Here is a 19,184-nt window from a genome sequence, read left to right as displayed (position 1 = left end):
ATAGATGAAGTTTACCTATAAGTTACTTTATATATGTATGTTTGTGTTCTGTCTGAAACTCAGGCATGGTGCTTACTCACCCATAAGTTACTTTATGTATGTTTGTGTTCTGTTTAAATCTTTGATGTAGTGTGAGCTCAGTAACAAACTACTAACCCTAACTAAAAAACCTATGCTCACTGTTTTGTGTGCTGATGTGGTGGTTTTCCTAATGCATTTCCAAAGTATTATGCCAGGTGACTTAAAAATCCCCTGCCTTAAAGTTCTTGGTTAAGTAAAGGCTAAAGATAGTGTCTCGATAAAAATACTCATCTTGGGCAGATGTTAACTGCATCCAGGTACTGTCTTGAAGAAGGTCACATAAGAAGCCCTATGTTACAACTTAGGATTAATTAACAGGACTGAGACAACTGCATAGCTTATTGCTTAGGAGGCCATGCTTAATCTATTAATAATTCAAGTTCTCTTTAAACTTAAATCTTGCCAAAAGTAACCCAAAATATACAGTTAATATAACATAAAAAATCATTTTGACCACCTGTTTTAATATATTTTTTACAAATATTTGTGGTCTGCAAAGCAACTTTCTAACAGCTGAATTTAACATCTTGCAAAATTCACCAGACTTGCTTGCTCTTAGTAAGACTAATTTAATTCCACTATTCCTCCTTCAGATCTCAGTATTGATGGGTACTATCCTTTGATTAGCAAAGACTCCAATAGTCTTATGCTGGGCTTGGGGGTATACATATGCATCACTTATTTATTCTGAAATCAGGTTCAAACCTTTCTACCTTTCTTTTATGTGCTTCCATTTACCACCTCTTCATTCTATCACCTTTCTCTTTGTTCTTTATCACTCACCTTCTGCCCAAGACTGCACTCTTTATAATGTAATTTCTGATCATATTGACCATACCCTCTCTCTATAGCCCTTTGCCAATATTGTTGCTATTGGTGACTTTAATGCTCATCACACTGAATGATCCTGCTGGCGCTAAAGCCTATAACTTCTGCATTTCTTAATCTCTTACTCAAGTAGTTAACTTTATGACTCGTTTTCCTGACAACCCTAATCATTTACCTTCACTCCTTGATTTATGTCTTGTCTCTGACCTTAGCATGTGTTCATTTTCTCCCTTTTCTCCCTTAGGTGATTCTGACCACGCAATGATCTCTATAGATCTTTGATCTCGTACTTCTTCTTTGGATTCTTTTTGTGATTTTTTTCAAAAGAATTCTCATGAGAACAAACAGCTATTTATTATTGCAAGAAATTGATGTAAAAAAATGCTGCCTGATGCTAAGCTCCATTTTTCTCAGTTCACTAAAAGACTTTTGGAAAATCTTCAACAGCAACTTCATCATAAGCAAGAGTAGGTCTAACATTCCATCTCTCATTCATAGGACTAATCTTATTACCTCTCCTAAGGATAAAAACTGTTTGCAAAGAACTTAAATTTGACTCTTAAATCTTATAGCCATTCTCTTCCTTCCATTCCAATTAAACAGGTTAACCCATTGTTAGACATTCAAATCACTATAGCTTCTGTTGCTAAAGTCATATCTCAATTAAACTCTTCTATGGCTTATGGTCCAGAAAACATTCCTGTCAGTCTTACAAAATAGTTCTCCAGAACTCTCTTCAATTTTCTCAAAACTGTTTATTAAGTGCTTGACTGAGTCTTATTCTCCTGTTTGCTGGAAAATGGCATCTGTAGTTCCAACTTTCAAAAACCCCAGAAAACATTTTTAGCCCTCAAATCTCTTATTCGTCCCTCTATGGAACACTGTAGTCATATTTGGGCTGGTTCTTCCAACAATGCTCTTTCTTTTCTAGACAAGGCTCAAAACACATTGTAAACGTAGTTGGACTCGCTATATCTGCTAAGCTTGAGTCTCTTTCCTATTGTCGTAAAGTTGCATCTCTTTTTCTTTTCTACAAATACTATCATGGTCCCTGTTCAAAGGAGTTATCATCTCTGCTTCCATTAACTAAAACTCTTTCTTGTTTGATTCACCATTCAGCAAAGTCTCATTTGTTTACCCTCAAACTAAAAAATCTATAAGTTATAAATTCCAATATCGATAAAGTCCAACATTATTAAAAAAAAAGCAAATTTGAAACATTTTTTATAACTTTAACTATAGTGACTTTATCAATGTAGCTTACTTATATTTTCTATTTAAGCATGGAATTATATTTAAATGAATTTAAGGAATATCATTAAAAATTAGGTTGCATCATTAGCATATTTTAAAGTACTAAGAGTTGTAATTAATTTTAACTTTACAATAAAATCTTACAGTTAAAATTAAAAATTTAACAGTTAAATCTTTTAAACATTATCTATAACAAAAATTACTAATGATATCTAAATTCATTATTTGAAAAAGATTATATTTCTTAAATTTTTATTTCTTAAAAAAAAGTATATAAAACATAATAATATTTTGTTCTTTTTTATTACTATTAAGTTTTTTTTTTAAAAAAAAGTGTAAAATATTTTCTTAAACAAAAACACTTCTTTCTTAAAACAAAAAATGAAGTTTTATGATGGCTTTTACACATTTAAATCTATGAAAGAAACTTTTCTATTTTATTTTTACGCAATAAATTAGTTTAAAAATAAAAAGTAAATATTTCTTAAAGGAGTATTACAAAACCATTTTACATTCCTTCAAAGTTTAATTTAAATTTATAATTTTTAAAATCATATTTTAAAGTTTTTTATTTTATTTAATTATCTGTTGTTCACAGTGCATAGGAACATACTCTAAGACCTTGCAACACATCCCCAGAGATTTTATTTTTGATTATCATTAGAAAACATTTCCTCATTCAAAAAATGTAAACGACAACTTTTTTTAGTGGGGGCCTGGAGAGTAAACACACATTTTAGGGCAGTGCCCAGGAATTTTGTTGTTCAAGATAGGTAGCTAATAAGCGTGGGGCATACTCAAATTTTTAGTATGTTGATACTGGTAGCAAATGAGGATGACTTGCAAAAAATTAAGGTAATTGAAGCTAAACCAACCCCGCCCCGATCCCTAACTGCCCCCTTCCTAGAACTACGTCTCCTTTAATCGTAAATTTTTTTTTGTTCTATCATAAAGTAGATCAAAATTCATCGACAGATTTCAAATTTCATCAAAAAATGTCTTTTCGTTTAAGATTTATAACAATGCAAAGCCTAAAATTACCCCCTGAAATAACCTTAAATGGTCTCAACTTTTAAACGAAAAATTTTTTTTTGATGTAATTTGAAATCTGTCGATGAACTTTGATCTAGTTTAATATAAAACAAGCAAAAAATTGAAAAGTATTTTTTGGAACCATACCCTAGGGGGGATTTGGGCAATCTTCTCGAACACCACAAAATCATGCCCATGCCCCATATTTAGATTTTCAGAAATATTTGTGATAGATTTATCAATTTTATTTTTTAAAGGTTTTAAAAATTTTTGTTTAACATTAAAATTTACAGACGGATAAGTAATTTTTATTACTTTCTATTTACATTTTTATTGAAATAAAAACAAAGCAAAGCAACCTTTAATTATTAACAATTAGTAAAAGTTAGCAGTTGCTAATTGTTAACAGTTGCATAATAACTCTTTGCACGCGTTGATATACGAACTGAAAGCATGTTTTTAGCCATTATATTGACATGTGTTTATAAGCATTATATTGACATTTGATTGATATAACCGATATATCATGCCAATATTATCAATCCATATCAGAAGTTTTTATTTGAAGCATTCATTTAAAATGCCTAAACATGCAAAAGAACATAGTGATTTTGTAAAAAAATTTTGCATTTGCTGCTTCAGGAAAGGCACGGATTTAAGACCAATAAATAACCCTGAAACAACTTATTTAAATCTAAATAAAAAGAAAAATGACTACTCAAACCTTATCAAAACTATATTCTGGAAAGATTATTCAGCGGATAATCCTGACCTTCCTACCATGCTTTGCTCAAAATGTAGAAAAAAGCTTGCAGGGACTGATCCTTACTTCATTATGCGGCCGTGTTATGAAGGTAATTATAACTATATTGATGTTTAATTTACTTCATTTAAAATTTAGTTTTGCTATTTTAGTTATTATAGTTGTCACATTATCGTTGATATATGCTATAAAATTATATGCTATAAAATTATATGCTATAAAATTTAGACCTGAATACCAGAGTTATTAGAGGGAAAAAATGTGAATGTTTTATTTGTGAAAATGGGCGCAAATCAAAAATGGAAAAAATATTGGCCCCATTGGTTGATTGTGTTTCGGGAAAGCTTGTTTATCAAGGCGCTGAAGATGTTTCAAATAAACCTGCAGAAAGACTAGTTTGTCAACATTGTTATGCCCAAGTGGGACAGGGAATTCCACATCCCTGTACGAAATTAGAAAGACAAAAGAATTTGACTGCCATTGTAAAATCAACATCCCCAACAACGCAAGGAAAAGTTCTGTCCAGCTCTATCAAAGATTTCAGCACAAATGACTCAGAGAACACCTTAGTTTTGAAAACCTTTGGTCCGAAGCAACTCACTGTCTCTTTCGGAAAGACTGAGGTTAAGAAACCTTTCTTTTCTTTAGATAAATTGAACAAACTTCAATTGAAACTACATTCCAGGTAAATTTTTGTTGCTTAAAAATACTTTTAAAAATAAATTTGTTATGAGTTTAAAGCCAATTTTTGTAATAACTTTATTATGATTTATAAGTAATCGCAACATGATTGAAGTTGCACGATTTCTGAGAAGTGAGGCAGGACGAAAAAGTGTGGAATCCAGTTTCAATATTAAACTGATTGAGAACAACGAAATAATTGGAAATTTATTCAATTGTGATAAACTCCCATTGCTATTAAAATTAAAAGAAAGCAAAGAGGTACGTAAACTATTTCCAAAAAAATTATTTTATAGCTAGATTGCAATTTGTATTATTCATTTTGATTTTTTATGAATGTATAGTTGGTAGAAAAAGATACTCCTATTGTGTATTGCAATGACATTGAAGAACTCGTAGCAATGGTACTTCACCACAGAAGTCAAGAAACAAATGATGTTGATATCAAATTAGGTGTAGATGGAGGGCAGGGATTCCTAAAAGTTACACTGTCAATAACCCTAAAACCAGAGTTAAAAATAATAAAATTCCAGAGAAACTGAGCAAGAGTGACGGATATGCGTGCAAAGATTTTAAAGATTCAAGCGTCCACAAAACTATTATATTGGCCATTTTGCCTTCATTGAACGAAAAATACCATAACTTGCGGTTAATATTGGATAAGCTAAACATTTCATCCTTAGATTACACAGTATCTGAAGATCTAAAGATTTTGCTTCAAATGGTTGGAAAACAAACTGCAACATCAAAACACCCTTGTCCGTATTGCATGACGTCATCTCCTGACTTTCAAAAAGCTGATCATTATACTCTAGAGTCTTTGTGTACATTGTACGACCAATGGATGGCTGATGGTGCAAATTTAAAAAAAGCTAAAAAATACACTAATGTTGTTAACTCCCCTTTATTAACAGGCAACAAAAACAAAAAAATACTAGAACTTGTAAATATTCCTGGACTACATATACTGCAAGGTGTTGTAGACAAAATTTTAAAAGAGATTGAAAAAAATTTATTTGAAAACAAGGAGTGTGGGTTACAGTTTGTTAATCAATATCTGTCTAAAATAAACATCTGCAGAGTGTCCTACCAAGGGCAGCATCGTTTGGAAGGCAATGCTTGTCATAAATTGCTTAAAAACATAGACAGCTTTGAACTGTTTTTTCAAGAGTTTAGTCTTGGAGTTTCCGCTGCCAAATATATTAAGGTACTTAAAGATTTTGAAAAAATAGTCCATGGTTGTTTTGGAAAATCATTAAGCTCCACGTATGTTAAAGATCTAGAGGAGTTCTCTACGAGCTATAGAAATCTAAGGGCTACAATTCCTTTGAAGGTACACATAATTGAGCAACATGTTATTGAATTTATCAACATGAAAGGTGGAGTCTTTGGTATGATAAATAAATTTTCAATTTGATTAAAAATAATTTATAATCTTAGTAATTAAATACTCTATTTCAACCGATGAATCGTAAAATTTGCATAATTTATGACGAATATTTATTAAATAAACTTGCATTTCTTTTGTACTTCTACTGTTCTATAGGCTTAGGTTACTGGGCTGAACAAGCTCTCGAATCCATTCATCAGGATTTCAATCAGTTTTGGCAAATGAGAAAAGTTGGAGAGCACAGCCCAAACTATATAAAGGCGCTGAAAAACGCGGTTGTTGCTTACAACTACAAGCACTTTTAAAGTAGCTTTCTATTTGCAGGAATGTAGTTTGTAAAAAGTAAAGTGTTAAATCTCCTATGAACAAACATTTAGTATGACTTTGAAATGTAAAATATCAATCATAATGTAACCATAAAAATCAGAGTGTTTTTTTTACTGTAATAAATAATTGTAGCAAACCCTTCTCGACCCCTTATAGCCCTCCCCAGGGTATGGTTCCAAAAAACACTTTTCAACTTTTTGCTTGTTTTATATTAAACTAGATCAAAGTTCATCGACAGATTTCAAATTACATCAAAAAAAAATTTTTCGTTTAAAAGTTGAGACCATTTAAGGTTATTTCAGGGGGTAATTTTAGGCTTTGCATTGTTATAAATCTTAAACGAAAAGAGATTTTTTGATGAAATTTGAAATCTGTCGATGAATTTTGATCTACTTTATGATAGAACAAAAAAAAAATTACGATTAAAGGAGACGTAGTTCTAGGAAGGGGGCAGTTAGGGATCGGGGCGGGGTTGGTTTAGCTTCAATTACCTTAATTTTTTGCAAGTCATCCTCATTTGCTACCAGTATCAACATACTAAAAATTTGAGTATGCCCCATGCTTATTAGCTACCTATCTTGAACAACAAAATTCCTGGGCACTGCCTTAAAATGTGTGTTTACTCCCCAGGCCCCCACTAAAAAAAGTTGTCGTTTACATTTTTTGAATGAGGAAATGTTTTCTAATGATAATCAAAAATAAAATCTCTGGGGATGTGTTGCAAGGTCTTAGAGTATGTTCCTATGCACCGTGTGTTGTTTTTTTCACAAATTTAACATATGCGGTTGACATTTTTTATAATAACAAATTAAATTTAAATAAACGTCGCATAAACAAATAAAATGACAACTTAAATATTCCAATGGATAAAAAGTTTGAAACGCAACTTGCTGTGTTGGTGAAATCGCTACTTCGTTAATAAAAATCATATTTTGTAACACTTTTTAACAAAGCCTGAATTTAAGTATCTACCCAGCAATCTCAAGGCATATTTCAGACATTTTAAAACATTTTTTTTTTTGAAAATTTTTTATGACAATACTGCCTAAACTATTACTGGGTACAGCACTGCCTTACCATAGAGGCAAAAGCAAATACCCATGAGTAGAATCAAGAAGATCCAGCATTCATCATTCTAGGAAGGAAACAATGTAACACAAGTTTGTATTTATGTCATCCTTTTAGATGAAGAAGCGGTGTAAGGCTGATCAACAGAAACTTTCAGGTTACTTCTGAAATCTTTGCCTGTTAGGCCTTCTATAAGACACTAACTGGATGCAGTTGACATTTAACCAAAATGAGTACTTTTAGTGATACATCCTCTCTAATGTTTTAAAAGTTACAATTATTTTGTCAACAACTTTGATATTTTTTTATAACTTCTTTTTTTATAACTATCAGAAACATTAGTTCTTTTCACGAACTTCTATAATAACAGGCCTTGACATCGTGCAAACCACCATAAAAACTGAACAAACTTTTATTACTTTTATTGAGATATTTTCATATAAGGTAGGGTGTAATGTTAGTAGTGTAGGGTGTAATGTTAGTAGTGTAGGGTGTAATGTTAGTAGTGTAGGGTGTAATGTTAGTAGTGTAGGGTGTAATGGTAGTAGTGTAGGGTTTTATGGTAGTAGTGTAGGGTATAATGGTAGTCTATGGTTTCTAATAAAAATCTCAAATAAAGACAGAAATATAAACGGAAAACTAAAAAATTGTTAAAAGATAATTATATTCTTTGTATTTCAAATTTCATCAAGAATATCAAAATATCAATAACAAGCAGAACCATAACAATTAATATAACTATATATTAGAAAGATAACCCTATTTATTTTTGCTTATAGAAACATAACTAAAAAGAAAGGTAACAATGAAAAACACCAACAAAAAGCAGTTTCTTTCAGCAGCAAAAATATTTCTACAACATATGTCGCAAGTATGACCATCAATACCATCTACAGGAATGTCAAGTTGCTATATCAATTTAGTATGTTGAATATGAATATTTTCAATTACGGATTTAGCAATTATGAAGTAAGTTTCAGATCCCTCAACTCCAGATCCCTGTTGAAGATTAGAAAAAGTTTATTCAATTGGATCTGTTAAATATCAACTTAATAAGAATTACTTTGCTCCATTTCTCAACAAAGTTTCTACTAGATCAATTGAGCCATAGCATGTATGCGCTAGAGCATTGCTGGTATCTAACGTAAGCTGTTCTTCCTATTTACCTGTAGGTTTCATAAAATTTTGAATGTTCAGCATAATCTTATAGTAGTTGTAACTGTTGATCACCAAATGAGTGGATTTTTACACATAATTTATTTCTAAACCAAATGTCAGCACCAGGTGCTTTAACATATTTCAAATATTCCAAAAAGAAATAATTTTTTCAATAAATACAGCAGTACCTTCGGATGCTTTATTTTCAATATCTGGATGCACTCTTATGACAGCTACTGTTTCTTTGCAAATGATAGACAAAAAAAACTTAACAGATTATCTCTCAAAAAATCATTGATTTACACAGTTGCCATCAGTAATTATTGCCAATATCTTACTATTATCAATATTATTGTTTCAACAATTTGTTGACATTAGGCAAACTGAAATTCAGAGGAAAGATTTGCAACAGGTTAAGCACTACATATAAATTCTGGACTTTCAAAAAGGCATTTAATCATAAATAATAAAGTTTGTTCAGCTAACTTTTCAGGGTAGTTTACTGCATAACCAAACAAAGCACCTCTTTGGTAAAGTAATGAAGCTTTGACATAAAATCCATCAATTAAAAGTATAAAAGTTCTTTTAAATGGATCTAAATTCATAAAAATACTATTTATGAAATTTAGGTCCTCCATTGAGCTTATTTTTGAAGTCAATTGTGTTAAAGTCCGCCTACTTGTAGTCAATACACAAACAATCGTATAAACTTCTTCGCATAGCAAAATACTCATATGCTCTACAGACAATATCTGGAGTATATAAAACTTCATTTACATTAATTTTTATCATGGTATAAAGGTGCTCAAATAGAATATTTGACTGATGTCAACTTTCTTTATTCTTAAAAAAATCTAACTGCTTCAAATAAACCTGATTTTGTTTTTATTAATTTTAGTTTGTTTACAGTTAAAGATGAAATATTACAAGTTGTGCCATTATGATAAGCTACAAATGAATAACCATCAAAAATTTCTAAAAGAAATAATGGAACACTAATTTTGTACATTTTTGATTGCATGTGTAAACTTTTTTTAAGCTTGGAAACAATAACATCATTATTATCACTTAACAAAGATTGAATATCGTCAAATATAAAATCACCCTCGTTTAGAAAATCATTTAACTCACCTGGTAAAAGATTTCGAAAACCGCTTGTAGTTACAGTTTTTCAAACTTTACTTGCTGGTGTGAGTAAACAACTAGGCGGAATATTTTTTAAAACAGTTGGTGGGTTTAATAGCTGTTGCTTCCCATATTTGCTCTCAAAAGGTGCATCATTTATAATAAACCTAATTTATAAACCTGAACTTTTACATCTTGAAGTTGCACTATCTAATTTATAAACCTTAACTTTTACGTCTTGAAGTTGCACTATCTAATTTATAAACCTGAACTTTTACAATGTTAACTTTTATGTCTTGAAGTTGCACTATCTAATTTATAAACCTTAACTTTTACGTCTTGAAGTTGCACTATCTAATTTATAAACCTGAACTTAAAAGATTTTTTGAAAAAGCGCAAATGCAAACTTTCGTCTAGAGTTAAAAAATGAAAATAAAAAATGTAAACACAAAAAATCGGCCTTCACTTTATTGCACAATGTCAAGTCCTGTTATTATAGAAGGCCATGGTTACTTTTAATTATTTTTTTAAACAAAATAATAAATAGTTTTTTCCAGTGAGCAAATTCAGATTTTGAGTTTTTTGTAAAATCAAGACCCAAATTATCGAAATTTATTTAAACAATTTATACTTATTTTCTTATAATAATTTCCGATAGATTAGGTTTATTATATTAAATCATTCTTTATAATATATTATAGCAAAACTTGTTATAACTTATGCACTATTAAAAATAAATTCAATACTCAAGCACTTATTATATTCAGGTCAGGATTTTATAAAAAATGCAAAACCTGGATTTACTGACTGGAAAAACGTTTCAAACTAAAAAAAACTGCTATCAAATATCCATTAATAAAAGCTCTATTAACATTTTAAAGTTCAAATAAATAAGGTCATTTCCCTTCTTTAATAACTTTAATAACAATCGAAAAAAAAAATTTTTAATACTATTTATTGTATGTACCAAACGTGTCAGCTATAAAAAATAATACAGGTCATAGAAAAAGAAGGATAAAAAGAAAATAATTCATAAAAATTTAACAAAAATAAAAAACACTTTTTGATTTGAAACTTATTCATGATTTTTATCAGTTTTTATCATTTCTAATCATTTTTATCCATTTTTTAATTCTTTTTTATTGTAGGTGCTACAAGAAATCCTTACAGTTTTACCACAGAGTACTGCAGAAGAGCATTTGAAAGGAAGTTAACTCCTCCTTCCTTACTGTTGTTATAAATCTTGCCCAAAGGTGGCAATAAACCACAGGTCTCTAGCTTTAGAGACAATCGCATTAAATACTGCGCTACGGCTGCTCAATATATCAATACTTTAATATTTATGCTAGAACTTTAATTTTTAAATTTTTTTCAAATGTTTTTGCTAAATTTTACATTCTTTATTGGTACACAAGGATGTGAGAAAACTAATTGTTATTTATTTGTAAAATTTTTATTTTTAAATGTAACAAGATTTTATTGTCAATTAATAGTAATTATAGAAGGCCTTTAATTAAAATGTTTAAATATAAATGTATTCACTACCCCCATTACAATGGCAGATCAATTAGGGAAAAGAAAGGAGGGGGGGACAAGAATCTATAAGGGCGCCCCCCTTTAGATATTTATGTTGTTTTTTTTTAAAGCTATATATTTCACACACCACGTTCTTTGAAAACCTAAGTAAATTAGTGAGGCTGTTTAAAAGTAACATGAAATTTTAATAAAATTGGTGTAGTGCAAAATTTAAATTATGGGCTTGTCAGCTTACAAACTACTATACCTGGAAAATCAAACCCCTAATAGACAGTCTGGAACCACCGAATCAAAAAAAGGCATATTACCAACCAAGGCTGTAATTATTATCTAATCATAGCATTAGAAATCATTTCACTAATAAGTGCATAAGAAAAATATCATGTTGTGACATAAAGATAGAACTAAAAAGGTTTATTAAATAATAAAATAGTATTACTTGTTTTGATCAATCAAATAATTGTATTATTTTGAAACAAACAGAGAAATGCGTTTCAAATATAGCAAGAATGATTGCAGGAAAACAAACAAATACTTTGGTTTATATTTAATAACATAAATACAAATAAATAGCATAGTTAAACTAAACTTACATTTCCAAGTACTTTCAGAGTGTTTTGGTGTTTCTATAGGATTCATACAATATCCACTAACAACTTGCTGAATCAATGATGGACATATCTGTTGAAAACTTTCTTTTGAAATGCTAGTCTCATTAATATTGAAAATTTCAAGAATATCTTCTGCAGAGAAACACTGTAAATTTAGTATTAGAATAAATATCATGAACTTGATAACAATTTTAATAAATTATGAAGTAGTATTTAAGTTATGTTTAGATTCTATAAAACAATACTAAAGTGTGAAAATATATAAAGCTTACAAAAATTAAAACTAACTTATGGCTCATTAAATTTTAATGATATTTAATAGTTTTACTGAAACACTCATAAGATTTTTTAAATAACTTGCAATTTCTTTAAGAACCATTAAGCAAGTCTATATCTTTTTATGATATGTATATATATACAGGCCCAGCACTAGACATTTGGAAGGCGGATGAAAAAAATATTTTGGCGCTTTAAATATAATATTTAAGATAAGAAATAAATTTTAAATTTTGTAATGTATTTTAATAAAAGTTTTTTGAATTTGGCCTACAATCTGTTTACTTAAAGGTCTTTCATCTTCTGCGACAGGAACTGGTAACAGATTGTTCTAAGTAGGTATAATTTCAAAATAAATTTTTGAAACTATCTCAGACCAATCTTTTACCCCCTTTTTATTCTCAGCAATTGCCATAAAATAAAACAAAAATATAGAAATTTGAATCAACCACTTTTTTTTAACCAATGATTAAAAGGTTACCTAAAAACTCCATACAAAACACACATAAAAAACAAGATTGTAATAATAGCTGATATTACTAATATATTTCAGCCTAGTTTTTTACACCATAAAAGCATAAGCATGACTGAAAATGGGTTAAAAAAAAGTAAAAGCTTTGCTGAGGTAATGACAGCAAAAAATTTCAACGGAACTCCGAAATTATAACAAAGTTTTTTTTATATAGCCAAAAGAAAAACAAAGTACGAATATAAAATCTAAGAGTTTTAACTTTATAATTTATTAAATAAACAAATATAAGTTGTATAACTGGGAAGCATTTTTTGAAAGCATGAAAAATTTATATGAAAAAGATTAAAAACATTTTTTTCTAAATCTTCATAAAAGAAACACCAACAATAAACTGGTGAAATTCTCTTTAAAACAGCACATTTTATATTTGCCCATCAACGATGTTTGAATTTAAGATAAGAAAAGACAAACTTTGTCCACAGTGTAAAATAAAAAATGAAAATACTGCCTATACAATGTACAAATGCAATAAAGTACAGCCATTAATATTTTATGTTTTAGATATTTTAGACCAGCTCTACCCTACCAAATATCCTCAAGCTAACAATTTTAAATTTACTTTACTTGGATTTGACAAAAATGCAGGCCAGAGGTTTTTTTGGCTGTTCGTTATTAAAAAATCTTATTGCTGAAATATATTTTAACAGAATGAGTTGTCAATATAAAAACAAAACATTTATGAAAAAATATTTATTGGTGGAAAAACTAAAAAAACTATTTACAAATGAGTTACTCATGTTAACACAACAAAACAAACAAGACAAACATAAAAATGAAATTAGAAACATTTTAAATAATGGAAAATTAAATTTGATAGTAGATGTTTGTGGGTATTTTGTAGAGTTTTTTCTTTTTTTTTAAATTTTAATTTTTACATTATTAATGGATTTTATTTTATGGTGTTTGTTATTTATAACGACTCCAATGGACATCTTTATAAAATGTTTTTATTTTTTTTTTTTTATTTCTTACATTTTGACCTTGTATTTTATTATGATGATGGAATAAACTACAATACAACATATAGATTGGAAAAAGGCTATATACTAGACAATATCAAAATTGCATATAAAAAAAAATCACTTTTGAACTTTAATTGGGATTTGATGTGATGTGGTTTGTGGTCAGGAAAATTAGTTCAAAATTGCAAGCTTAAATAGTTTGTTTTAGGAACTGCTCAATTAACTTTACTTTTTAACAGGTCCCTTATATTAAAAAAAAAAAGTTTTTCAAAAGTATGTCATGTTGGGTCTTAAAAGTAGTGAAATTCTATAAAAAATTTCAAAACAAAAAAATCATATTATACTACAATTATTATTTTAGATTTAATTGCATAAAAACTATTGTTTTTTAAATAGAAATAAAAAAGTGCATTTTTAAAAGTTTTTAATAAAAAAAACTTTTTTAAATAATTTTTTATAAAATGATTATTATTTTTGAAATTCATATTTTGCTTCATTTACGTACCAGGTTGACTTTTTTAAATATGAGGACCCCATTGAAAAGTAAAGTTAATTAAGCTGTTTCTAAGTGTTGGTATAATGCTTTGAAATTTTAAGGATTTCTTTTATTCATCAATTAACAACATTTAAACATCTAGCCACTTAACTATTAAAATTTTTTTTTTGAACTGGTCTACTATAGACCCTTTGTATATTTGGTTGTGAAAGCCTAAAGCATTTCCAAAAGACTCAAACTATTAAGATATGAAATATCTTCCATTTCAATCTTTAATTTGTACCAATTCTTGATATTTTAATTAGATGAATGAGAATCTTACTGAAACAGTTTTTACAATCCCAATTTTAATTTGTTGATTGAAATGATAAAGCGCAACGCTAAAGAGATTTATTTCAAGCTAATGTTCGGGAAACTCAAAAAACTGCATACTCAAGTTTATTGTGGTCATTTTGCAATTAGTTTTATAGCAGCAATCTCAGCTGAAAATCTGGTTTCCAAAAGCTTGCAAAGCAAGATCTTCCTCTTGTGGGACTGCAACTGAAAACAAAGCGGTCTTATTTATTTATTACAATAATCAATGAAGCTTATACATAAAAAGTTTAATATTGATGAAGGAAAGCAACACCAGGCTTCCATATGCTGATAATTGACATTGCTCCAGCCGAAATAGTATAACAAAAATAGTTTGAAAAGAGTTTACTGTAAGTACAAGAATTACACCCCATGCTAATTTATTCCAATGGTTTGCAACATGGTTTTTAAAAAAGTGCTGACATTCTTGGTACCCAGAACATCAAGAACTTATTATTGATTGATTATCATTATATTCCTAAGGTTATAGTTTTTAATGGTCTACAATTTTCTTTGTTCTGCCATTTTTTAGCATTACGTACAAATTTCAAATGATAAAGATGTTTTCAAAAGTGTAAACATCTTTATCATATGTTGAGTTTGCAGGCAGTATATGGAACAACCGTGAATAACAAATTTATAAAATGAGAAAACTTTAAATTTTATTTTAACAATTAGAAATCTTTTTTGCTATATATATTTTTTTTTTTTTTGCTATAAATATATAAGCAAGATTGAAAAATTTCAAAACTTATTCGCTAAGGGGAGGTCTGAGCTATCAATCATATGCATTTAGGGGTTGTCTAAAAATTATGCAATGCTAAATATAACTAATAAACAAAACAAAAAAGATCAAAAGTTTTTCCTCACAGAGTCTTTAATTAAGCCAAAAATAAAAATAGCCCTTCTAGTCCAGTGAAAATTGCTGTGCAAAAGAGTAAATGATCTCCTAATTCTATTTTTTAAATAAGTTTAGCGTTGAGTAATTTATGGACAATCCTTTAGCAGAATAACAAACCTAATTATAAACCTCTTATAAGTTCTAAGCATGCAGAAACGATGTGCATGTTAAATTTTTTTATCTTGAAGCAATTTTTTACAATTAATTATTTTACTAAAAAGAATTGAAGTAAATAAGGAATAGGTATAGAAATGTGGAATAGATAAGTTTAAAAATTTTAGGTTTAGTAAAGATTCGTATTCATAGTTAGGATATATATATATGTAAGGAATAAGTGTTGGAAAGGTCGGTGTGGAAGAGACTTACAAAGACCCACATTTTATGGGTCCGGTCAGCAAGTTAAATAATTAAGCTATATGTATATATACACACACATAAATATATATATATATACATATATATATATATATATATACATACATATATATATATATATATATATATATACATATATATATACATATATATATACATATATATATATATATATATACATACATATATATATATATATATATATATATATATATACATATATATATACATATATATATACATATATATATATATATATATATATATATATATATATATACATATATATATATATATATATATATATATATATATATATATATATATATATATATATATATATATATATATATATATATATATATATATATATATATATATATATATATATATATATATATATATATATATATATATATATATATAACCACAGATGTCCACTTTTTGAAAATTTTGAGTTTGAGATATTTTTATGATATTCTAGTACTAAGCCATTTTAATTTGAAAATTCATAATAAAAAAACTATGTTATAAGGTTCTATGGTCATTTTAAAAAAAGGGCAACTTTAAAACAACCACTGTTGTCCAATGTTTACTTGGTAAAAAAAGCAGTTGTCCAAGTTATTTATAACTAAACCAATGATAATAAAATAATAAGTCACATGACCAACATTATTCATTAAAAAAATATGGCGGCTAATCTAAACAACCCTACAGTCACAGAAAAACCTAAAAAAAAGGCAGTCAATGAAAGAAAAAGAGAGTTTACTCGAGATCTGAGATTAAAAAATCATGTTATTGGAATACTATGTAACTGTGTTAGTCTGAAGTGTTTTTAAGTTACAACAGAAGATGACAGAATAAATCTTATATTATATTTCAACAACTTGAAAACAAAGGATGAGCAGGATTTGTATATTTCTTTTCTTATTTCTGTTCATAGCATTAAGTGTCGACGAAGCAAAAATTTAATAATTGAACAATCTAAATTTCATAGCTATTCGTTTAAGTATCACCTGAACATTGTTAGAGATAAGATTTCTATAAAAATATGCGTGTGTATCTAAGCATTCATATCTATATTTGGTTTGACAGAAAATCTTGTAAGACAAATCAAAGAAGTTCTTATAGCCACAGGTATGTAAAAATAAATCATGATTTTTTCAATCATTAGGTCTACCTTGTAAAGACATGAGAGGACGTCATAAAAATAAAAAGCATGCTTTTTCTGTTGAAAACATTGATAGGATAGTGCAACATATCAAGTCATTTCAAGGACAATCTTCTCATAATGCAAGAACAAAATTTACCAGACTTTACCTTCCAGAAGACTTAAATATTTTTAAAATATACTGCATGTTTAAAGAAAAGTATCCTTTAGAAAAGTGTTTCTATGAAAGTTATCGTAAAATTTTAATTCAAAGTTTAACATTTCATTTGGATATCCTAGAAAGGACACCTGCTCATTTTGTGATTTAACAAAAAAAAAATAGTTGCAATAGATTTTCAAGTGCCTATTGACTGTTGCTGCTAATGATTTGTTAAGAAACAAAAATGCTTTGAATGGATGTCTTGAACTTCATCAGAAAAAAGCTGAAATGTTTTACCAAAGAAAAAAGAACTGCACATTTACAAGCTCAGCAAACTTTAGACTGTGCAGTCATCTGCTTTGATTTTCAAAAAAATCTGAAATGCCCAAACATTTCAACTCAAGATGCATACTACTCCAGGCAACTGTCATTTTACTCTTTTAACATTCACATACTTTCTACTCAAAAAGTATATTTTTATTGCTATGATGAAACTGTAGGCAACAAAGGCTCGGATAATGTATGTTCTATGCTTCATGATTTTTTTAATTGCCATTTGCCTGAAAATGTAAAGCATATCAAATTGTTTTGCGATTCCTGTGCAGGACAAAATAAAAACTGGACAGTTTTGCTTTTTTTTCATCATCTAGTTCATAAAATAGAAAGATTTAACAGCATAACAGTTTCATATCCTATTAGAGGTCATTCCTACATGGAATGTGACAGAAATATGGCTATTATTAATCAAAAGTTTCCAGCAAAAACACCAGAAGATTGGAGGAGTGTTTTCCAGCCATCTCGCAAAAAACCAGAGCCATTCAACATTATAAACATGACACAAGAAAAGTTTCTAAAGTTTACAGAGTTTTTAAAGCCAAGCTTTTTAGTTTTTTGTCCATTTAAGACACGTTCACTCAGAGAAGTTGAAATATCAAAGGCTAATTCTAACTTAATTATGTATAGGGAAAACTGGAGTGGTATATTTAGTTCTATGCGTGTTACATCCCATAGGTCTAGATCATGTTCTGGTTCAATGAGAGGGAAAATATTGACCCGATCTAAACATGTCTTTGAAGTGCCTGATAAGCCAAAACAACCATACATAGCCCCTTTGCCACTTTCTTGTGAAAAATTCAAAGACTTATTGAAGCTAAAAAAATTTGTAAGTGAACAAAATAAGTCTTTCTATGATAAGTTGCCAGTTGATAACCTACTTGTCCAGGAATCAGAACCAGAGCAAATCTCTGACTCAGAGTAAGAGAATGTAAAAAATAATAACTATTTAGAAAACGTATATCTATATATTTTTAGAAATATTTTGTTGAAAATAAAAATAACATTTATTTTTATTAAGGGTTTTTTCACAACAGGGTGTTTGTCTGGGTTATAGAATTTTAATGCACACATTAAAAATTAAAGGTAGAAATTTTTAGTTAAGGTAGGATATGTGATATACCCTTAGTAAGGTATAATTTTCTACCTTATAAGGTAGAAAATTATACCTTAATAAGGGTATATCACATATCCTACCCTAAGGTAGAAATTTCTACCTTTTTTTTTTAGTGTGCAAAGTGATGGATAACAGACAATATGGTAGATAAATGGGGTTTCGGAAACAATTTGTTGTATATATATATATATATATATATATATATATATATATATATATATATATATATATATATATATATAATATATATATATATATATGTATATATATATATATAAATATATATATATATATATAAATATATATATATATATGTGTATATATATATACAAGGGTTTAAATAAGCAATCCCAATAAAAAAAATTTTAGGTCTTCAAAATTTTAGTTTTTGCCAAGCCATTTACTTTGTTTTCAAGGAGCAAATTATTATAAGTTTGTGAATAAAAAACTTATAAAAAACAAAACAAAACAATAAATTTATGACTACAAAAGTAATAACACTCTTGTCACTAACTGCATTATAAAAGTAATAAAGCTACAACAGTGTTATTACTTTTATAAAGCACTTATAACTTTTAAAGTTCATTCTTTGTTCAAACAACATTAGTAATTCCAAACTTTAATTAAAGTTGAAAAGCATCTAGAAAAAATAAAGTGGATATTCAAATATTATT

The 19,184-nt window shown here is 28.3% G+C and overlaps 1 protein-coding gene across 2 annotated transcripts in view; it reads right to left on the bottom strand.

Moving 5' to 3' along the window:
* The window catches only part of LOC136087340 (zinc transporter ZIP12-like), a 93,085-nt gene that overhangs the window by 24,383 nt on the left and 49,518 nt on the right, over window positions 1–19,184 (bottom strand). For both annotated transcript variants that reach the window (XM_065809810.1, XM_065809811.1), the window contains exon 4: window positions 11,837–11,999. In XM_065809810.1, coding sequence (XP_065665882.1) covers window positions 11,837–11,999 — 163 coding nt within the window. The remainder of the gene's footprint in view (window positions 1–11,836; window positions 12,000–19,184) is intronic.

Source organism: Hydra vulgaris, chromosome 11 (assembly GCF_038396675.1).
Source record: "Hydra vulgaris chromosome 11, alternate assembly HydraT2T_AEP".
NCBI classification, from domain to species: Eukaryota; Metazoa; Cnidaria; class Hydrozoa; order Anthoathecata; family Hydridae; genus Hydra; species Hydra vulgaris.
Note: the sequence above shows the minus strand (reverse complement) of the source record. Positions and strands in the feature narration are given on the sequence as shown.